This window comes from Vulpes lagopus, chromosome 3, assembly GCF_018345385.1.
Source record: "Vulpes lagopus strain Blue_001 chromosome 3, ASM1834538v1, whole genome shotgun sequence".
Lineage (NCBI taxonomy): Eukaryota > Metazoa > Chordata > Mammalia > Carnivora > Canidae > Vulpes > Vulpes lagopus.
Window position 1 is genome coordinate 45,100,872 of NC_054826.1, and position 24,110 is coordinate 45,124,981.

Genomic DNA, 24,110 nt, shown 5'->3' on the forward strand with positions numbered 1-24,110 from the left:
TCTGTGTGACTATTATAAATAAATTTAAAAAAATAAAATAAAAAAAAATAAAAATAAAAAGTTGCGACAAGAGTTTTGGGGTGCCAACTTTAAGAAATCTTTATTGGAATACAATTTTTTTTTAATTCTTTTATAAGACATAGAAGCAATAAAGTTTAGAGGCTGCTAAGTACTGGGGCCACAGAGAAGAGTGAGAAAGACCACTCATGTCCCTGTTTTCTCAGAACTTAAATCCCAGGTTAGCTGTTTAAAAAAAAAAAAAAATTTTTTTTTTTTTAAGATTTTATTCATTTATTCACGAGAGACACAGGCAGAGGGAGAAGCAGGCTCCATGCAGGGAGCCCGACGCGGGACTCCATCCCCAGAGGGGATCATGCCCTAGCCAAGGCCGATGCTCAACCACCGAGCCACCAGGCGTCCCAGCTGTTTAGGAATTCTAACCCAGAACAGAGGTCTTCCTGACCCTTGGGCGGCCCTTGCCCACGCCCCTGGAGCCCGGGCGGCCTCCAGCATCTCCCCGTCGTCGTCCCCGCAGTGTCGCCGGGACCCCGCCAGGGGGCAGCACAGGCGGCGGCACACCGTGGGCAGCAGCGGGAGGCGCAGGACCCGGGGCTTCCGCTTCCGGGAAGAGCCGGCCATTTCCGCTTCCGGCCCCTTGGGGTGTTCGTCGCTGACGGGAGGATGGAAGGTCTGGTGGCTCAGTGCTCCGCGAGGCTGTTGCAGCAGGTAGGACCGCATGGGGCCAGGAGGGAGGCTCGGCGGGGAGCGAGGACGGTCTGCGCCCGCCCGGGCGCGTCGCGGCAGGGGGGCGGCGCCCGCGCTGGTCCGCGCGCCCGAGACCCGGGCCTGCTCCCCCGGAGCGAGCGCCCCCGCCGGGATGCCCCCGCCCCGCCCCTGGCCCGGCCCCCGGCCCGGCCCCCCGCCGCGAGCTCCGGCGCCCGGCCCAGCCCCCCGGCGGCGCCCGTCTTCGGGGCGCGGCGTGCTCCGTGCGGGCAGACCCTGAGCCGCTGCTTCCGCGCATGCGCCGCCTGGGGTGCGGGGTCGGGGGGCGGGGCGGGGCCGGGAGCCCGGGAGTCGACACACCCCGACCTGCGCCGCCAGGGCTCCTGGGGGCGCCGGGGCGCATCCATCACCCTCGGGCTCCGGGAGCGAGCTGCTCTCTAGGGGATCAGCAGTTACACAGTACAGCTCGGTCAAGCAAAGTGGGAGGTTCGCGCTGGTGCCGAGCCCCTGTTCTTTGTCGCGGTGGGGGTACAGGTGCCTTAGCATTCGGTTGTGATAAAGAATTACAGACATCAAAAAGAAAAAGAAGAAAAAAAAAAAAAGAAAAAGAAAAAGAAGAAGACCTCAATTTTTGGAAAATGTTCAGCTGAGTGCGTGGAACATTATGCTCGTGTCGGGCAACCTGGTTTTGCTGTGGTCACCTCCTGATAAGCATTCTCACGTCTCGGGAGAATCTCCCCCTTAGTGATTCTGTTAGGTTGGGAGGTTTATTCCTTCTGAATTGGCATGTTTTTAGTTTTAGGCATTAGAGTTAAAAACCTGGCGTAGGACCTGAGACACAGTGGAAAACTAAGGGAAGAATTGGGAAATCATTTTGTCTAGGAAAGGGCAAAAGGCAGACACTTGAGCTATATTAAATGTGACAAAAGGCATTTCCTTTTTATTATTATTTTTTTAAGATTTTATTTATTTATTCGTGAGAGACACACACAGAGAGAGAGAGAGAGAGAAGCAGAGGCACAGGCAGAGGGAGAAGCAGGCTCCATGCAGGGAGCCCGACGTGGGACTCGATCCCCGGACTCCAGGGTCATGCCCTGGGCCGAAGGCGGCGCGAAACCGCTGAGTCACCAGGGTTCCCCAAGGCATTTCCTTTTTTGTTGTTTTAATTTTTATTTATTTATGATAGTCACACAGAGAGACAGAGGCAGAGACAGGCAGAGGGAGAAGCAGGCTCCATGCACCAGGAGCCCGATGTGGGATTCGATCCCGGATCTCCAGGATCGCGCCCTGGGCCAAAGGCAGGCGCCAAACCGCTGCGCCACCCAGGGATCCCCGGGCATTTCCTTTTTAAAAGAACCCCAAGTCCTAAGATTTAGGAACAAAGGTTGGTCACCCTTGAACTTAACTAGTCCTCTTCACTAAATCAGAGTGGTTTACTGAGACCAAAAAAAAAACCCAGGATAATAAGGCTTATCCCATTATGTGCTTAACACACCTGGTCCTCTCCAGTATACACACATAAGTCTTTCATTGAAAGGATAGTATGCTAATATAGTGCAAAGTCTCAGGAGGGAAAATCACAGCTTATCAAAGGAAAGGCCCATTATTCCCATCACCTCTGCCATGCTGTTGGAAAGAGGAAAAGAAAGAAATTGACAGTACAATTCAATTCATCACGTTAACGAAAGTTGTCAGTCATAAGTGGATTGTGGACTGAACAAAGTGCCTTTGCTTTCATAGGAAAAAGAGATTAAGTCTCTGACTGCTGAAATAGATCGGTTAAAAAACTGTGGCTGTTTAGAAGCTTCTCCAGATTTGGAGCAGTTGCGAGAAGAAAATTTAAAATTAAAGTATCGACTAAAAATCCTTCGAAAGGTAAGTACTGTGGGTTGTTTTTCATTTTATAATTTGAATTATTGTATCTTTTTAAAAAAACTTTTGTCAAAGATTCGGAATGTATACCTTGAGGAATTTGGAGACATGAGGAAAGAAACCCTATCTTTTCCCCCGGCTAAGACTAATTAGGACTAAGTTGTTGGTGCAAGTAATGGAGAAGTTGGTGTAGACTTGTCCTTCCAGGGCCCCTTGAAATGTTTGATACGCTAAATATTTGGCCTGCTTGAAGTAGGCTTCCAGTAGGTTGAGACATTTAATAGTTTATGTTGGTGACTTTTAAAAAAATTTTTTTTGAATTTTTAATAATTGCCTCAATCAAAAGAAAATATAGAATATATGCACAGTCTTTCTGTGCCCTAAGTTGGTTATTTTATAATTTGATTTTTATATTTCAGAGTGTCGTTTTTTTTCCACTTTTATTTCAGAACTTCTTTTTCCTAAGAAGTTTGTGCTGTATTTGTTATTTAATAATCTTAAAATCTAACAGTGTTTATCAGTTTTGTCAAAGAACTGAGCTTGTTTTAGTGGAGGTTTTAATTTCTTGGCCTGCCTTTCATGTCTGCTGATGACACATCCTGGGAGATGACCTCACTGGCATAATTGTTCTCCAGTATGTATATACTACTTCTTAGCCAGGCTACACTGACATTATGTTCTTTTTTCCAAAGCTGACCCCATTTTTCTTATCTTAGGCTCTACCCACTCCACTCCCATAAAGTCTTTTTATCACCTACTTGTGATCTGGTCTGCTTGAAATAACTTTGTCTTTGAATCTTCTAAAATGACATTTCTTTTCCATGGAGTCTTCCCCCAAATACCTCAGCTTTCTGGTTACCTCATTTATTCTGTACTTATTTATATTCATTTTTATATTTTAATTCAGAAATATTATTAGATGCCTCATGTTTGGTAGAGGGTCTGAGGAAAAACACAAAAGTACATTGTATTATTGTTTTAAGATTTTTTTTTTAAGATTTTATTTATTCATGAGAGATACATAGAGAGAAGCAGAGACCTAGGCAGAGCGAGAAGCAAGCTCCTGATGGGGAGCCTGATGCGGAACCTGATCCCAGAAGCCCGGGGTCACACCCTGAGCCAAAGGCAGATGCTTAACCACTGAGCCACCCAGGCAGGCACCCCTATTTTAAGATTTTAAGTAATCTCTGCACTCAGCATGGGGCTTGAATTTACAACCCCAAGATCAAGAGTCCCATGCTCTACCAATTGAGCTAACCAGGCACTCCAAGTACAGTACATTCTAATATACATGTGTTTCCATAATGCACATTGGCTCCAATGTGTAAATGTTAGAATGCTGTCAGTGTAATGGGTGGGTGGGCACATTGATTGTTTCACAAATACTTTGCCCTACTGAGTAATAGTACCTGAAGACAAGGTATACAACAAAAACCAACAAGTCATAGATCAATAAAAATAATGTGTCAGACACCCATTCATTCACTCTACCTTCATTCCCTGGGTCATATTGGTCACGTGCTCTGACTTAGCAACACTTACTGGATGGTTGTCCTGTTATGTTTTTCAGTATGTCCCAGATATGAGAGCATCGCACAGTGTATGTTACCTTTTGGTATTTACCTTCTCAAGACCTTGAAGATTCCTTACAATATTTGGGAATATTTTATATGATAATTTAATATTTTGTTGACATTTTCCTTCTTAGAGTCTTCAAGCAGAAAGAACCAGACCAACTAAAAATATGATTAACATCAATAGCCGACTGCAAGAAGTCTTTGGTTGTGCCATTAAGGCTGCATATCCAGATTTGGAAAATCCTCCTCTCATAGTGACACCAAGTCAACAGCCCAAGTTTGGGGACTACCAGTGTAATAGTGCTATGGGTATCTCTCAGGTGATTGCATTACTACAAAGCATTCTTACTGATTTGGTTTTCTTAAGTATTAATCATCATTACTTTTACATAAATAGTAGCAAATTGTATTCTCAATGAAAAGAACATTTTCCACAGTTCTGAAAAACTTGAGCAAAGGGGATGTTTTTAATTTTAAAACACAAGTTTGAATATTCAGCTAAATTTTATATGTATTTAAGAGTGGTAGTTGATACTCCTGGTGCTTGCCTCCTGTTGTGTCCAGGATTGCTTTGTGTTATCATTGATGAATGTTGGAAAGTGAGAGATTCTAAGTGAGCCATTTATCAACCAATGTCCCCATCACATGCTTGGTGCAGCTGTGGGGTCTCTGGGTTGGACTTAAATATTTCATTTTTAGTTAGAGGAATCTTCTCCTGCCTTTTTTTTTTTTTTTTTTTTTTTTTTTTTTAGAAGTAAGAAACAATTTGAGTTACTTTAAACTTTTTTTTTTTAATTTTTTTTTTTTTTTTAAGATTTTATTTCCCAGAGAGAGAGACCAAGCACAAGCAGGAGGAGCAGCAGGGAGAGTGAGAAGCAGGCTCCCCACTGAGCTTGATCCCTGGACCTTGGGGATCATGACCTGAGCCAAAGGTAGACATTTAACCTACTGAGTCACCAGGCGCCCCTACATTTTTTAAATATTTATTTGTTCGAGAGAGAGAGGGAGCGCTGGGGGAGAGAGGAGCAGAGAGAGAGGGATAAGCAGACTCCGTGCTGAGTGCAGGGCATGATATTCAACTGATTGAGCCACGCAGGTGCCCCAGAATTCCCCATTTTTAATAGCTGCATTGTATACTGTGTTTGTGCTTAATTGGCCCTGGTTTGGGACTTTTTGCTTTCCTTTCTTTGTTGAGTCAAAGGGTTTAATTTAAAATGTCCAGATTTTTTCTAGTAATTTTTATATGTCTACATTGGGGTTAAGTTTATAAGGGTACTATTTTTATTACCCAGGTCTGAATATTGCACACTTTCATGATTTGCAAATTCCAAATATAAATATACTGGAAACCAACATCATAACTAAAGGTTTTGTTATGTCTTCGTAAAAGAGTTCTAGGTATGTGGGGCAGCTCACTTTGAAATGGAGATCATGTGGTTTGGGCATTTTTGTATTCCTCTTGGCCCTATTGATGCTTGATGCTTTAATCTGTCCATTTAGAAGGCCGTTGGACTCCATGCTTGTGCCTCTTGATGGGTCTTAATGTCAAATATACCTCTTTATCAGTTGTGTATTTCTGAGTAACTTGCTGGAATCTATTGTGTAATGAATCATTTTATATTGTGTTATAGATGCTCAAAACCAAGGAACAGAAAGTTAATCCAAGAGAAATTGCTGAAAACATTACCAAACACCTCCCAGACAATGAATGTGTTGAAAGAGTTGAAATTGCCGGCCCTGGTATGACAGTGTTATCCTTCTTAAGGAGTTGTATTAATATTGATTCATATAATATATGAATGTAGGCTTAAACTGTATAAGGTGGTGAAAACACCTCGGATTGAAGTTAGGAAACTGAGGTTTTAGTCTGGACTGAGTTGCCTGGTCTTGGATGAGTTATTTTACGTCCTGTGACTCGGTTTTTCAACAGCATGAAGGAGATGGATAATGGCAGATAAATCTATCATAAAAGGGGCACAAATTTTCTGTTAAGAGGTGAACAAATCATACACTGAGAGTGAAGGGGCCCAGGATTAAGTAGGAAGCTTCAAAAGAATGGTAATGTTTGAAACAGATACTGAAATTAGGAATTTCAACTGAAATTAGGAATTATAAGAGGGCTTCAGGTGGTGTTGGAATCCTTAAGTTTTGCCAGAGCCAGATCAGCACTCTGGAGCCAGCATAAGTGAAATTGAGAAAGATTGTGGTAGTAAGCAGTCCTTTAAGACAGGAAACTATCTGATTTTTTCTTTCTTTCCTCTTACTGTTCATTAGGTTTTATTAATGTCCACCTAAGAAAGGACTTTGTATCACAACAGTTGACCAATCTTCTGGTGAATGGTGTTCAACTACCTGCCCTTGGAGAGAATAAAAAGGTATGTACACGGTTTGTAATGATACATTAACACCTTACAACTGTGGGACAAGGGCTGTGATGAGACTGGCAGTTATTTTTTTATATCGAGATTTAATCATTAGTATTCAAGATTATGAAAGTTACTGAAATAACCTTTTTCCTGGGTCTTGGCTTCTTCTGTGGTTTTTCTTTTTTTTATTTTATTTCATTTTATTTTATTTTATTTTTAAAGATTTTATTTATTCATGAGAGACACAGAGAGAGAGTCAGAGACACAGGCAGAGGGAGAAGCAGGCTCTATGCAGGGAGCCCAACGTGGGACTCAATCCCAGGTCTCCAGGATCACACCCTGGGCTGCAGGCGGCGCTAAACCGCTGCGCCACCAGGGCTGCCCTGGTTTTTCTTTTCACTGTATTCCACAGAGCATTTGGGGTAGCCAGCTGGTATTTATGAGGTTTGGCTAAAATAGGGTAGGTTATTTGTATAAACAGATATAATTCTTTTTCAGTTAATAATGGACAAGTAGGTATACTAGAAACCTAACACAATTGAACTGCAATCCAAGCTGTTATTTAAGTCTGAGTTTATTTTTAAATGTTATTACTAAATGTTAACAGACTAAAATGTCTATGCCCACTTAAAAATTAAAAAAATAAATAAATAAATTTTAATTGAAGGTACTTGATAGAACATTGTGCAAAATTAAGATATACAGGTGTTAAACTTTGATACATTTATATATTGTGACATAATTGCCATTGAACCTATATTTATCACTTTAAAGTACAATATTGTCTAGATTTTTGTTTTCTTTCTGTCTCAGGTTGTAGTTGACTTCTCGTCTCCCAACATAGCTAAGGAGATGCATGTAGGCCATCTCAGATCAACTATCATAGGAGAGAGCATGTGCCGCCTCTTTGAATTTGCAGGATATGATGTGCTAAGGTATGTGCTCTTGCCTCTAGAAATTTCTATAGAAAATGGGAAATGTTGTTTGAGATAGAATCTTTGACTAAGTTAGTGATTTGTAAGTATGGTTCTGCTTCTAATCACCAAGTGGGCTTTTTAAATAAATTATGTCCTGGGCTCCTCTGGAACTGTTAATTAAACTGTTAATTTGTAGACTGACTGGGGATGGAACTAAGGAAAAACTCTCCTGTTCATTCCACAAGTACTTGAGTGCTTCCTGTATCCACGGGGTTATATTCTAATAAGGAAAGGCGTATACAAGAGATTATGCTGGGCCTGTAGGCAATGGTAGGAAATTGGGATTTTATTCTTAAGTGTGATGGGAAGCTATTGGAGAGTCTTAATTAGGAGGAGCAATACAATCTAATTAAGGATTAGTCTGGCTTCTGTTAAGAAATAAGGCAAAGAAGGCCTAACTGTAAGTTAGAAACCCTATGACAACAATCCAGTTAGAGATGATCTGGTGAAGAAAAAAAAAAAAAAAGATGATCTGGTGGTTTGAGATTAAAAACAGCAAGGAGTATAAAGTGGTTGGATTGACACATTTTGAAGAATTTTATCCACTGGTGTTTTAGAACCACTGGTCTAATTATCTTAGGGTGATAGTTGGCTGAGAAGTTAAATTTTCATAAAGTGGTAATTATCAACGTTGACTTATCTGTCCATGTCTCAGTTAACTACTCAGAAAACAGATCAGTCTATCAATAGGAACCTCATTGACCACAAATACTGGAGGCCTGTCATGTGCAACCTCTGTTAGCGGGTATATATTTCTAAACGTATAGACGTTGTCCTCGCCTCTCCTAAAGTATGCATACCAGTGAGGAGACAGCCAAGGAAACAGATGTTACTAAATGTGATGTACTGGCACTTAAATGTTAGTGGTTCCTAATGGAATATAGTTTGTCTAGTTTAAGCATGTTATTTTAAAATAATTTTGTATTCTGATTGGCATTAGATTAAACCATGTAGGAGATTGGGGAACCCAATTTGGCATGCTCATCGCTCACCTGCAAGATAAATTTCCAGATTACCTAACAGTTTCACCTCCTATTGGGGATCTTCAAGCCTTTTATAAGGTTAGATACCATTTATTGTTACAGTATTTGTGTGTTTACCAATTCATCATAATTTTTAGTTTTCTTTAGAGAGTTCAAATTGGTATTTGAAACTACTGTGGGGTTAAAACTAAACTCTGCCCCTTAACCGCATCTTTGCTTTTTTAATTGGTGTATGTTAAAAATTGAACTCTTCCCACATTACCCCCCCTTTTTTTTTTTAAGATTTTATTTATTTATTCATGAGAGACACAGAGAGAGAGAAAGGCAGAGACACAGGCAGAGGGAGAAGCAGGCTCCCCGTGGAGAGCCTGATGTGGGACTCAATCCCAAGACCCTGGGATCAGGACCTGAGCCAAAGGCAGACGCTCAACCACTGAGCCACCTAGGTGCCACCACATTATCCATTAAGTGAATTCAGGAGCTTGGTAATCAAAAGATAAATTAGTATTTAAAATTTTTTTTGATACTCTTCTCAGTTTTATATGTTGAAAATTTTATAGTATATGTAAGAATAGTTTTTAAAAGACAGATGTACTATAAACCATAATTTTAAATTAATCACTGTGGTCAATATACTTTCACTTTGTGACATCCATATACAAATCTTTACATTGGGGCAGCCCGGGTGGCTCAGTGGTTTAGCGCCACCTTCAGTCCTTCAGGGCGTGATCCCGGAGACCCCGGATCGAGTCCCACATCGGGCTCCTGCATGGAGCCTGCTTCTCCCTCTACCTATGTCTCTGCCTCTCTGTGTGTGTGTCTCTCATGAATAAATAAATAAAATCTTAAAAAAAAAAAATCTTTACATTGTTTGTGATTATAATACTTTCGTGTTTAATCTTTCATTATCAACTTTCACATTACTGTATGGTTTGGCTGCACATTGTTTTGTTGGATTGATGTACTGAAGTTTGTATTAATCCCTCTTGTTGGGGTTTTTTCCCCATTTTTGGAGTGCTTTTATACATTCGGTAAATAACTTTGTACATACAAGTTTTTCTCTTTTTAAAATTATTTCTTTGGGGTACCTGGGTGGCTCCCCTAGCCTGTGTCTCTGCTCCTCTCTCTTGTGTCTCTCGTGAATAAATAAAATCTTTGAAAAAAACATTATTTCCTTATGATAGATCGTTTCCCAAGAATAGGATTACAGCATTAAAGTGTAAATATCTATGTGGGAGTTTTTTTGTTACTGTTTTTTGGGGTTTGTCTCAGTAACCATTTTCTAATGAAATAATTGAAAACAATATGTTTATTCATGTGAAACTGGTAAATTACATAACTAATGTTATAATCTATTGGAATTCTGTGCTCTAAATATAGTAAGGCAGATCTGTTAATGCAAAAAGTGTTTATAATACATTACTAAGTTGTAAAAACACTGTATGTTCCAGTTTTTGCTTAAAATACATAGGTATGTATTTGCAAAGAAATGTCTAGAATTAATGCAGCAAAACCTTATCCCTGGTTAGGTTGGAGTAGGATTAACAATTTTTTTTTTCTTTTTTTTGCAGTAAGCATGTGTTGCTTTCAAAATAGACATAAACAATGAAAGCAATTTTATTTTTAATTACAAAAATTATTTGTCCAGGACCACATCCAAAATGGAAAATGAAGTGCAGAAAATTGAACCCCACCTGTTATTCTTTATTATTCTTGAATATTGTGGTGAAGGAGGTTTTTGTGAATTGTAAAAGTGGAGGTAGCTCTGGTGAGAATTTTGCATTTTCAAGAAATGATTTCAAAACAAATAATATGGTTCTTTGGCACATTGATTTGTAACTATTGACTTAATTGAAATAGAGCACCTACTCTGTTGCTTTTGTACTAGTGTTGTAAATTTTCACTTTTCTCACTTTGGGTTTTTTTGTATTTGTTTTTTGTTTTAGAATGAATAAATTCTTTACCTAAAAATACAAAGTTGGCTTTTTTTTTTTCCCCCCTTAAACACAGGAATCCAAGAAGAGATTTGATACTGAGGAGGAATTTAAGAAGCGAGCATACCAGTGTGTGGTTCTGCTCCAAAGTAAAAATCCAGATATTATAAAAGCTTGGAAGCTTATCTGTGATGTTTCCCGCCAAGGTTAGTTTCTGGGCTTCACTCATTCATCCAAGAAATACTGTTGCAAGTAGTTTCCTTGAGTCTTTACTCAGTTGACCTTTAATGACATGTTAAACTCTGAAAGACCGGCAAATAGATTTTTTTCTTAAGTATTTTCTAACACTGAAACAACTATTAAGAAAGTTCATTAAGAGAGTCAAGTGCAAATTTTAACTTTCTTAGACCAGGAAAAATTAATTAGGAAAAAAATTTCAATTAAAAAAATTTTTTTTTTAATTAGGAAATGAGGTAGGAAGGAAAGTGGGACAATCCTATTCATAGTGGCCATCAAAGCTATAAAACACATTGGAATAAATTCACATAGAAAGTGTCAGACCAAAGTGAAGAGAAATAGACAACAGAAAGTGAAAAATAGAATAGAGAAATAGACAACTTTAATTGCAACATTTTAAAGGAAGAAAATTAATTATATTAAAAAATATATGAAAAAATACATATATATGGATACAGGGATGCCTGGGTGGCTCATTCTGTTAAGCATCTGACTCTTGATCTCAGCTCAGGGCATGATCTCAGGGTGGTGAGATCAAGCCCTACTTTAAGCTCTGCACTAGGCATGGAGCCAACTTAATAAATACATTAATTAAGTAAAATGTTGCAGTTAAATAGTATGTTTCTTTTAATGTATGGTGTATGTCTCCTATTTAAATTCTTAAACTTTGGTTTTTTTTGTTTTTTTTTTTGGTGACCTTTTTTTTTCCTAGAGTTTAATAAAATCTATGACGCATTGGACATCTCTTTAATAGAGAGAGGGGAATCCTTCTATCAAGACAGGATGAATGACATTGTAAAAGAATTTGAAGATAAAGGTAGGCATTCTACCTTTTTTTTTTTTTAAGCTTTTCATTATGGAAATTTTCGAAGAGGCAAAAGTGAAGAGATTGTTAAAATAATCTTTCTAAATCATTTTTTTTCAGTCTACATTTGTTTTATATATATATATATATATATATATATATATATATATATATATATATATATATATATATAATTTTGTAAATCCATAGGGTTCTTCCCTACCCTTGCTTTTTTCTCTTATTCTTGAAGAAACTGGACCATTTGTCTTAAGAGAATTCCCATATGGTATTAAAACAGTTCCTCCGTCTGTATCTTCTGAAGAGGCTGATCAAATTCTGGTTTGTTTTTTTGTTTTGTCTTTTTATTTGCAAGTATGTCAGCAATGTCTGGTTGGCTCTCTCTACGTTGAGATGGATTTGTAGGTTCAGGTGTCAGCCTGATCTGTCCACAGATTTTCCTGTTAGATTTCCCCATATTGTTTTTAGCAGCTGTTCATGATCAGGACTTTGATCCATTACTTCATTAGAGGTTGGAAAATGGTAGTGTTCTATTCCTTCTTTGTTATCTTGAATTACCCTGTGCAGAGCTTTGCCACGTAATTATTTTGGTTGCTCTAAAGTACAGTTAACCAAAGACGTATAGTATAAATGTGTGATTCTTTTTTTAATTTCTCAATTTCAGAGTAGTAAATTAGTTTCTTAGCATCTTCCAGATCAACTGAGTTATTTTTAGCATTATTATAGACAGGATTTAATATATTTTATTTCTCAATCATTTGCTTTTATTATACTTTTTAATAAATGTTCACGGTCCATTGTCTTTGATAGTTTACTTGCTTTCAGGTACACAATATTCTAAGATTTTTTTTGTGTATTTCCTGCCTTAGATCTAGAATCAGCTAACCGGATATCTCCAAGAAAGACTGGGTTCTTGAATAGGAAATGGTTTTTATTTTTTATTTTTTATTTTTTTTGGAAATGGTTTTTATTAATCACAATCTGTGGCCTAGGGATTACACCTTTAAGGTAATAAAATTTTAGGGACTTTTAGTGATGAGAAGGAAGCACAGAAATCAGTAATTCGCCAAGGTCACACAGCTAATAATAAGTCTGAGATTCAAACCTGGGCAGTCTAGCCTCAGAGCTTGGGTTTTGGGGGTTTGTTTGTTTGTTTAATTTATATTTTTGGTAGTTAACATATAGTGAAGTGTTGGTTTCTGGAGTATAATTAAGTGATTAATCACTTACAAATAGTACCCAGTGCTCATCACAAGTACCCTTCTTAACGGCCATCACCACTTTAGCCCATTCCCCACCCTCCTCCCTCCATCAACAGTTTGTTCTCTATCGTTAGGAGTCTCTTATGGCTTGTTTCCTTCCCTCCTTTTTTTCTTTCCTCCTTCGCAGATGCTCATCTGTTTCCTTTCTTAAATTTCACATATGAGTGAGCTCATACAGTATTTCTTTCTTTTACTTACTGCATTTAGCATAATACACTCTGGTTCTATCCACATCATTGCAAATGGCAAGATTTCATTCTTTTTTGATGGCTGAGTAGTATTCCATTGTGTATATGTGTGAGTACACACACACACACACACACCACATTTTTATCCATTTCATCAGTCGATGGACATTTGGGCTCTCCATCTTTGGCTGTTGTTGATAGTGCTGCTGTAAGCATCGGGCTGGGGTGCATGTGTCCCTTAGAATCTGTATTTTTGTATTCTTTGGATAAATATCTAGTAGTGTAATTGCTGGATGGTAGAGTAGTTCTACTTTTAACATTTTGAGGAACCTCCATACTGTTCTCCAGAATGGTTGCACTAGTTTACATTTATACCAACAGTGCAAGAGGGTTCCCTTTTCTCCACATTCAGAGCTTGTTTTTAACTATAATTTTATACTGCCTTTGCCTTACCAAGCCCCAGATTCCTAAAAGGTAAGAAAGTAATACTAATAGTATTTGCTGCCTAGAGTTATTGTGAAGATTGAATTTTAGACTTAATGGAATTTGGTACATAGTAGCAATCAAAAAAACTTGGTTACCATCATCATGTTCTTGTCCCTTATTCCATCAAAGAGTTTTGCCTTTTGTAATGTGAATATATGAACATGATTTTATTTTTTCTTTCCAATAATCATTCCAAATGCTAAACCCTGCCATGTTCGTTTCTTGGACCTCGTACAGTTTTCACTTCCTTTCAGTACATTTCAAGAGACAGTGATAGAAATTGCACATTTTCCCCAAAGGAAGTATATGGCTCTACCTTGAAAATAGAGCCTGGATTTCCGTGTTCTATGTCAATGGGTAGGATAGGTAGGTTCCAGTGAGGCATTTGGGTTTTTTTTGTTTTTTTGTTTTTAATATTTTATTTTTATTTGTGAGAGAGAGATCTTAGGGGGAGGAGCAGAGGGAGAGGGACAAGCAGACTCTGCTCTGAGTGTACAGTGCAGGGCTTAATCCCCAGATACTGAGATCATGACCTGAGCTGAAACCAAGAGTCAGATGGTCAACCTACTGAGCTACCCAGACACCCTCTGATGTGTTTTTTTATAAAGAGTTTGAGAGCCAAGTATAGTGTGAATCTAGTAAACTGCTGGGATAGCTCACCTGTGCCCTGAGAACATCACGGATGCCCAGACAACCTTGACAATAGCCATTTTCCAAGACTCATAGTAGATCATACTGAGGGGAAAGAATGTGATTTCTTAAGCTTTCTAATAAATATCTTATAATGGCTTATCTTTTATATTCCTTCAGGATTCTATTAACATTATTATTTTTTTTAATTAACATTATTAATAAAGTTTTCTTTCCTAGGATTTGTGCAAGTGGATGATGGCAGAAAAATTGTGTTTGTCCCAGGATGTTCTGTACCATTAACCATAGTAAAATCAGATGGAGGTTATACCTATGATACATCTGACCTGGCTGCTCTTAAACAAAGACTATTTGAGGAAAAAGCAGATATGATTATCTATGTGGTAGACAATGGACAAGTGAGTTTGCAGATTGATTTATGTTCTTTTTGTTTTCCCCCAGAGAGAGAGAGAGAGCACAAGCATGAGTGGGGGCAGGGCAGAGGGAGAAACAGACTTCTTTTTTTTTTTTTTTTTTTTTTTTTTTTTTTTTTTTAATTTTTTATTTATTTATGATAGTCACAGAGAGAGAGAGAGAGACGCAGAGACACAGGCAGAGGGAGAAGCAGGATCCATGCACCGGGAGCCTGATGTGGGATTCGATCCCGGGTCTCCAGGATCGCGCCCTGGGCCAAAGGCAGGCGCCAAACCGCTGCGCCACCCAGGGATCCCGAGAAGCAGACTTCCTGCTGAGCAGGGAGCCTGATGCAGAACTTGATCCCAGGCCCCTGGGATCATGATGGAAGCTGAAGGCAGATGCTTAACCGACTGAGCTACCCAGGCACGCAGATTGGTTTATGTTCTTATATTATCTGATTGGAGCTGAGACAGTATGATGAGGTTTGTGGCGTTTAGCACAAGACTAAAATCCAGAAATGCAGTATAACATAAATGGAAAAACAGGGTATGGATTTGGCCATGCTTTAATACTTCCCAGTTTTTTATCTTGTTTTCCATAAACTGGAAAGGGTTACTTTCCTGAACATCAGTGACCCTTTCTATCTGAAAGGGTGGTTGTGAGACCTTTTAAAATTTAATTGAGATTATTTATTGCACATGAACCTACCCTTAGTTCAGGCACTTTGAAAACCTTTGTACATAAAAAGTATAACAATCCTGTTCTTGTTCTTTCATATATTAGGTATAAAGAAAAGATCTTTTTTTTTTATTTTTTTATTTTTTTTATTTTTAAGGAAAAGATCTTATAATTATATTTGCCTTTTAAAATTTGTGTTTGTAAATATTTATCCCTAAGCACAGAGTTTTAAGTCCCTTTTTTGTAATTAGAAAGTTTAGCAGGTAACTTTCCATTTGTTTCTTTGTAGTCTGTGCACTTCCAGACAATATTTGGTGCTGCTCAAATGATTGGTTGGTATGACCCTAAAGTAACTCAAGTATCTCATGCCGGATTTGGTGTGGTGCTGGGAGAAGACAAGTAAGTCTGGAGTCTGAGTGTTAATAACATTCCTAACCCCCAGATTTCTTTGGAAGAAGCTACATTTCATTTGATACCATATTAGAATTAAGTGCACAATTTTCTTTAGTCTGTATATGCTGTAATGGTGAATCTGACTGAGCCTTTTTGTACCTATATCTTATCACTGCTGGAGAATATAGCCTTTTAGGGGATTTTTGGACAAAGTTGAATGAAATAGACTTTACAGATTATAAAGAGGGTTTTCATTTGTATAGATATGTTTTGTAAAGTCTATCACAGTACCTTCTCAGATTTCACACAAAATACTCAATGGTATATTTCAAGCATTTTGTAAATGTTTTTTTTCCTACATAGTTGAACACCTGGTCAGCAGGTATGCATTTATTGAGATTCCAATTGAGCTTTAAAATTTACAGCTTTTGTTGTTCTGTTTCTCTCAAAAATACTAAGTTTAACACCTACATATTAATTCATACTTTTAGTTTTTTTATTTTCCAGTCATTTCCCCACATTCTGTTCAGTTTATGAAATAAAAGGCAAATACAAGCAAATATAGACAGGATTCATCAATTCAAAGGCACACATTTTTATTTTCAAAGGCACAAAATTTTTAATATGTTGCATTTAATAATGTCTTAGGATCACTTAGGTATTTAGTTATCATATCTCTTAAAATCTGTGGCATTTTAGATTTAATGATACAACCCAAATATCACACAAAGGTGGTGATGATTTTAAAAACCACAGGAAGTTGCTCAAGATGCTTGGCTAGCTAATGTACAAAAGCTCTAATTAAGCTTTAAAGAAGTCAGGCTAGGTATGTTGAGGTATTATTTTAGATACTGATTAATGAATATCAAAGACCTTGCTGGAGTCAGCATCAGACACTTTTATATTATAATGTGTGACTCTCCTATAGAGCAGCATTTTTTGGAATCAAAAGACACCAGGTCCTTATTTAAGTGTCCATGGTCCTAAGAAAGCACTTTGAATATTGATTATAATACTTTAGTTTCTTAACTGTTGATTTTTTGGACTGATGTTTAGGTGATTATTCTTAGGTGAAATTGTCAAATTTACTTTTATATCTATATTTATCACCAGTATTCGTATCTTGTCATTTAACTTATTGATCATGTAATTCTACGGAATTTTTTCCTTGATTTTTGTTGTTTTATATTTTTGCAATCAGTGTCATGTAATTAATAGCATCTTAGGCCACTGAAGAGGAAAAAAAAAATTTTTTTAAGATTTTATTTATTTATTCATGACAGAGAGAGGCATAGGCAGAGGGAGAAGCAGGCTCCATGTGGGGAGCCCAATGTGGGACTCGATCCCCGGACTCCAGGATCAGGCCCTGGGCTGAAGGCAGGCGCTAAGGAAAAATAATTTTGGCGATAGTTAACCAGTGTCAATTTACCATGTTTTAAATATTTACATTAAAATGCTCACCAGTTCTGCCGTTAGTGAAATTTTATTTTTTTAAAAAAACTTATAGAGAGACCGCATGAGTCGGGTGAGGGGCAGAGAGAGAGGGAGAGAATCTCAAGCAGTGTCCCCACTGAGTGCAGAACCTGAATAGAGCTCAGTCCCATAACCCTAAGATCATGACCTAAGCTAAAATCAAGAGTCAGACACTTAACTGACTGAGCCACCCAGATGCCCTGAAATCTTCTGTGTTAAAGCTTTTTATAGTAAATAGTTTACCCTTTAATCATCATCTTATTCCTTAGACTCCTCTATTTATTGAGCTCCTGTGTATGGCATTGGCAGGTGTCAAATAGACACAGATAGTAGAACATGACCTTTTCCTTGAAGGGGCCTGTCTTGTGAAGGGGAGCAATTCCCTGGGGAGCCTGTTAAATTATACATGCCAGGCCCCACCAGGGGAGTTTACTGACACATTAGGTTCTAAAGCAGGTATTAAGGATTTACTTTAAAACTTCTAATAATTCAGATATGGATCCCTTATATTAGAATCACTGGTCTGAGGAATAAACGAGTGCCAAAAAAACCACAAAAATTCAAGACAGGTACAGATAGGGGGAGTAACTAAAGAACCGTTATTGTAGAGACGTTAGAAGGCCTCCCTTAGCATTTTGACTAGCTTTATGATGGGTAACAGTTTATCAGAAGAATTGGAAGTTGCTGAACACTCTAGTACTCAGTAGGGGATGGCAATAAGGAAAGCCACAGAAGTGTTTAATGTATTCATAGGGTAATAAAGGAGTTTTAATTCTGCGATAAAGGGCAAGAAGATCGTTTCTAAGGTAACTCTGAAAATACAACTTTAATAAGAAACATCTTGATTTTGGTAGGCTTTGTGTTGAAGAGGAAAGCATGCTTCATTTGTACCATTGCATTTAAGATTTTAAGTAATCTCTGTATGCAGTGTGGGGCTTGAACTCACAACCCTGAGATCAAGAATCATACACTGTACTGACTGAGCTAGCCAGGCACCCCAAAGAATTTTTAACTTTAAAAAAGCTTATAACTCAGTATTGTATAAACTTCTGTTTAATAGTAAAATCCAGTTTTTAAAAAGTAATCTCTGCCCAACATGAGGCTTGAACTCATGACCCCAAGATCAAGAATCACATGCTCTACCAACTGAGCCAGCCAGGTGTCCCAATAAAATACAATTTTTGAGAAATGCTTTTAATGGTGATGTTGCAACAGAACAGTTGTTAATCAGTGCTTTTGCCCCATCCTCAGAGATTCGTTTTGTGATTGGAGCCCTGGCATCCTGGCTTTTCTTAAACTCTTCAGCTGATTTCTGTTGATTGCCATTCAACAGGTGGGATTACTATCTAGAGAAATGCAAATGAGATTCCAGTTAAGAACTTGCTAGTTCCTGAACAGTTCTAGGAGCAAACATGTATTTTGTTAATTCTTCAAAGAAGGCAAAATAAGCCAAACTTTCTGTTCAGTAAAATGAACAAATTAACAAATATCTTTGTTTCCCTTTTAGGGAATGTATTATAGATTAACATGAACAGAATGGTATTAGCCTAAAGCAGGGGATCCCTGGGTGGCGCAGCGGTTTAGCGCCTGCCTTTGGCCCAGGGCGTGATGCTGGAGACCCCGGATCGAATCCCACGTCGGGCTCCCAGTGCATGGAGCCTGCTTCTCCCTCTGCCTATGTCTCTGCCTCTCTCTCTCTCTCTCTCTCACTGTGTGCCTATCATAAATAAATAAATAAAAAATAAATAAAATAAATAAATAAAATATAATATAAAATAAACTTAGGAGCCTAAAGCATAGAAAGCTTTGAGTTGGGCAGCCTGGGGCCCTCAGCAGTTTGGCTCTGCCTTGGGCCCACTGTGTGATCCTGGAGACCTGGGATTGAGTCCCACGTTGGGGCTCCCTGCATGGAGCCTGCTTCTTACTCTGCCTCTCTGTGTCTCTCATGAATAAATAAATAAAACCTTAAGAAAGAAAAAAAAAGCTTTGAGTTGAGGACTCTAGAAGAAAGGTAATTAAAAGTACCACTCCTTTGACATCTTTCCTGGTTACCAGTTGGAATAAGTGTCAGACCTTCATTTCTAAGTGGGAAGTTCTGTTTTAGGAAGAAGTTTAAAACACGTTCAGGTGAAACTGTGCGCCTCATAGACCTTCTGGAAGAAGGACTAAAACGATCCATGGACAAATTGAAGGAAAAAGAAAGAGACAAGGTAATCCAAAGCCTTATTTGCCTATTGTGTACATGTTGTGACTTTTTCGTTTCTGTTTTTATCAAGAGAACTGGAGAACATTATGAGGAACAAATCTACCTAAGACAAGTTTATATTACTCAGATATTATTGCACAAAAAGTTTGTTTCATTACTGAGCATGTAGTTTGAAAATAAAATTCTTGGCTATTACAAAAGGCTGTGTTTCCTCCTGTGTTAATGTGGCATCATATCTTTGTTTCTTGTTGGCATTCTATCACTACTTTGAACCAATGATTCAAAACTATTTCAGATTAAGAGGTTAGATTCTACAGCCTACAGAAAGATCTACATCTGCTGAGATCCTTTCTCTGGGAGCATTTGAAGAGTAGTCCTAGCAGTCAATACCTACACCCAAGGCCATTGGTCAGCCATCAGAGTAAGCAACAACATAATAGGCTTAGATAGCACCCTTGAAAAGGACTATGGTTTGATTTGTGTGGAATTTAAGTAATTGAAATAAAATGAAGAAAACTTGACAAGAAAATCTTTTTAAGATAGGAAGGTCAAGGATTGAGATTCAAGGTCTTTTACTATTCAGTAAGTCAAGTGATATTTTGGAATGAACATAACTACTATTAACCGTACAATTACAGAAGGAGAAATAGAATTGGATGAAATATAGACATGAAAGAACCAAACACAAAAATAGGTCCTTTGAGGAAAAGCTCTTTTGTTTGGTTCAGGTCACTGACAATCCAGAGAGCATGAAGGCAGGCCATGAGGCTACATTGTCATCCATAGTCCCCCCACCCCACCCCCTTTCCATTGCAAACAAAATAAAATGTAAAATAGCTTTTCTGTCTGCTTCTGCTAGGTCGTTGTCAAGTCTCCACAACTCTTATCTACATACAGAGTAGTTTCTCCTTTTAGTCCTGGTGTAGGCACATGTAGCACAATCAGATGAAAGGTGGAAAATTTGGTCATCTAACCAATTTGCTCACTCCATATGATGGTAAAAACTGCTTTGGCTCTATTAATTGTTTGGCCAATTTGCGTACAATAAAATGTGAAGCATGATGATTTTTTACACTAATATATGCCTGGTAACTCCAGCCAATCTAGTTATATCTCTATTACCTGAGAAAACTTCTGTCACCATAGGTCACTTTTGTTTATTCTAGGACATCATAGAGTAGGTGCTCTTTTCTAGATGTATCAGTAGTTCATTTCTTTTTATTGCTAAATAATAGTGTTCTGTTGTATGAATATACCACATTTTGTTCATTCTGTTGATGGATATTAGGGTTGTTTCTCTTTGTTATGAATAAAATATTAATTTCAACATTTTTAAAGTCCTTTTATGGATTAGTGCACTTTTACTTCTGGATATATATCTAGGAATATCATTGCTGGATTGTAGGGTGAAAGTTGGTTTATGTTTAACTTTATTAAAAATTGCCAAGGAGAACTGTAGCTATTATCCACTCCTACCACTAATGGTAGGTTCCAGTTGCTCATAGGTACCAATGCTTGATTTGTCAGTCTTCTGGTGAAGGTAATGGCATCTCACTATGGTTAAAATTTGCATTTCTCAGGGCACCTAAGTGGTTTAGTCGGTTAAGGGTCTTACTCTTGATTTTTGCCTCTGGTCATGACCTCAGGATTGTGAGATGGGGCTCAGCAGAGCATGGGATCTGCTTAAGATATCCCCCCCTCCCCCCTTGCATGCTCTCTCAAAAAAATTTGCATTTCCCCAATGAGTCCTGGTGTTGATTGCCTTTTTTAATGCTTATTGGCCATTTATATGTCTTTTATGAAGGGTCTTCTCAAGTCTTTTACCCATTATTTGTTGCAAACCATCAAATATTTAAATTTATTTATGTATTTACCCTTTCTTGTGTACTTCATTCCTTCCTGATGAAGTGTGTTTTGCTTCCATCAGGGATTATTTTCCTTCAGTCTGAAGATCTCCTTTTAGTATTGTTTTTGTAGTGCAGGTCTACTGGTGATAAATTCTTTTTTTTTTTTTTTTTCTGGTGATAAATTCTATTGGCATTTGTCTGAAAACATCTTTGTATTGCTTTTAGTTTTGAACAGTAGCCTTGTGTCCTGATAGTGCTTCAGAATACATGGCCAAATATTAAAACAGTGCATGAGTTCTTTCTCCTACTCCTGATACCGTGTTTTGTTTTTTAATTCCGGTGTAATTAACATATAATGTTAATACTAGTTTCAGGGATATAGTGTAGTATTGTAACAATTCTGTACATTGGGCAGCCCAGGTGGCTCTGTGGTTTAGCACCACCTTAAGCCCAGGGCGTGATCCCAGAGTCCCAGGATCAAGTCCCACATTGGGCTCCCTTCATGGAGCCGCCTTCTCCCTCTGCCTGTGTCTCTGCCTCTCTCTCTCTCTCTCTCTGGTCCTTTATGAATAAATAAATAAAATCTTTAAAAAATTCTTTTTTTTTTTTTAAGATTTTATTTATTTATTCATGAGAGACATAGAGAGAGAGATGCATAGACACAGGCAGAGGGAGAAGCAGGCTCCATGCAGAGAGCCTGACGTGGGACTCGATCCTGGGACTCCAGGATCACACTCCGGGCTGCAGGCGGCGCTAAACCGCTGCCCCACCGGGGCTGCCCTAAAAAACAATTCTGTACATTACTCAGTGCTCATCAAGATAAGTGTACTCTTCATCTCCTTTACCTGTTATACACATTCTCCCCCCCCCCCACGCCCTTTCTAGAAACCACCAGTTTATTCTCTATATTTGTGGGTCTAGTTTTTGTTTGTTTTTCTCTGTTAAAGTATTTGTCTTTAATAATTGGTGCTTTCTATTTCATATCTACTGAATATGTTGTGGGGAAAGTATTTGAGTGGATACTTCATATTTTACAAATCAGATTTTTCATAAAAAACACTCTTTGTTATGCAGAGCTGATGAGTTCTTAGATTGGCCTGTGTTCTCTCAGTGTCCATATTTATTAAAGTTTACTGATAAAAGAAAACCATTAGATGCTCCTGATGTGTGTCTTATGCCTGAGACACCAGGATAAAGGAAGTGGTCAGTAAGTTATGAAGTTGTTTTTTTGTTTGTTTGTTTGTTTTGTTTTTTCTAAAGGTCTTAACTGCAGAGGAATTAAAGGCTGCTCAGACATCTGTTGCTTATGGTTGTATCAAATATGCTGATCTTTCTCATAACCGGTTGAATGACTACATCTTCTCCTTTGACAAAATGCTGGATGACAGAGGAAACACAGCTGCTTATTTGTTGTATGCCTTCACTAGAATCAGGTAATTGTACAGTGTTGTTTTTTTTAATCCATTGATAGGATTTCTAATTTACATGAGTCATTTCTTACTATGTTCTCTATTAAGTGGAGAAGAATGGGCCTAACCAAAGAAAATGATGGCTGTTGCCCGATTTCTCAGGTCTATTGCACGTCTGGCCAATATTAATGAAGAGATGCTTCAGAAAGCTGCTCAAGAGACCAAGATCGTTTTGGACCATGAGAAGGAATGGAAACTGGGCCGGTGTATTTTACGGTTCCCTGAGATTCTCCAAAAGATTTTAGATGACTTACTTCTCCACACTCTCTGTGATTATATCTATGAGCTGGCAACTACTTTCACAGAATTCTATGATAGCTGCTATTGTGTAGAGAAGGATCGACAAACTGGTGAGTATCTCACTCAGTGGTCATATTGGGATTGGGACACAAGCAAGGCATTTATTTGAATTAGGTGGATAGTCTTCAACTTCTTTATTCCTGGGACACCTTCCATCCCTTTTTCTCCCAGTTATACACTGGTCATATCATATATAACACAAAATTCAACTAGATCTAATAGAAGCATAAATGGAATTCTTGTTACCAAGCAAAGTAGCTTCCCCCCACCCTCAGGCATATGGTATGGAATCATAGGACTCCAAAGAAAACAATTGGAAGACAACTAGAAATAGGACTTTTTTTTTTCTTTTTTTTTTAGGAAATATTAATGCCTTTATTCTGGTATAATACAGTATTTTATATATTAACTCAATTTTACAGAAAAAGCATTTTATGTACAGTTGTAAAGAAACTGCTGCACCGATAGCTCCAACGTAAATGGATTGTATTTTAAAAGTTCATTGAGTTTGTTACATTGGAAAATATTTTCTCCATAGAAAATAGTAAAAAACACATTTCCCACACTAGTCTAACAAGCCCATTAAAATCAAGTAATAGCTGGATGATGTATTTGTAAGTATGGTGTGAATTCTGGGATCCAGGAGAAACTTCAGCTTCATTTAGTGAAACAGCCATGATTTCCTTGAAATTAAGTTGTATAAAGTGAAACTCCCATTAAATGCCTCCCCCTTACCCTTGTTTTCTGCCGGATTATTTTTCGAAACAGGACATTTCTAACAAAAGCAGGGTTACTGAGGGTCGCAGAATGAAAAAGACAAATTAATTTTTTTTTTTTCTTTTTCCTCAGGACAAGTGTTGAAGGTAAACATGTGGCGTATGCTGCTTTGTGAAGCAGTAGCTGCTATTATGGCCAAGGCATTCGATATTTTGGGAATAAAACCTGTCCAAAGAATGTAATCCTTAGGTTTGAACACTGTGTGTTTTTACCAAAAAATAGCCATTTAGCACTATTTGCTTTTTTACAATCATGTGGATACAAAAATTAAGTAAATGAAATTTGTCAACTATCTGCATAATGTGGTTTTTTTTCCTACCAACTGGGCCTCTGGAAAATAAAAACATTACTTCATTAGTAAGCTTACTTCTGCTGACCACTAAAATTACTTAGTGGGGTCACGGAGTAAGAGGCTTTGTTGTATATTTCAGTGAGAGCATTTATCGGGTTGGCTGAGGTGTTTTTTCATTTTAATTTGATACAGAGTCCCAT

General features: G+C 38.1%; 1 protein-coding gene across 1 annotated transcript; it reads left to right on the plus strand.

The window, feature by feature from the left end:
- The first annotated feature begins 619 nt into the window (after positions 1 to 619).
- RARS1 (arginyl-tRNA synthetase 1) lies at positions 620 to 23,908 on the plus strand. The gene is made up of 15 exons (XM_041750454.1): positions 620 to 726; positions 2,464 to 2,598; positions 4,304 to 4,492; positions 5,804 to 5,912; positions 6,447 to 6,547; positions 7,352 to 7,473; positions 8,456 to 8,576; positions 10,509 to 10,638; positions 11,382 to 11,486; positions 14,299 to 14,477; positions 15,443 to 15,552; positions 19,124 to 19,229; positions 22,333 to 22,505; positions 22,644 to 22,891; positions 23,691 to 23,908. Exons 1-15 carry the CDS (start codon positions 682 to 684, stop codon positions 23,798 to 23,800), a joined length of 1,983 nt encoding a protein of 660 aa, XP_041606388.1. The 5' UTR covers positions 620 to 681; the 3' UTR covers positions 23,801 to 23,908.
- Positions 23,909 to 24,110: the final 202 nt, after the last annotated feature.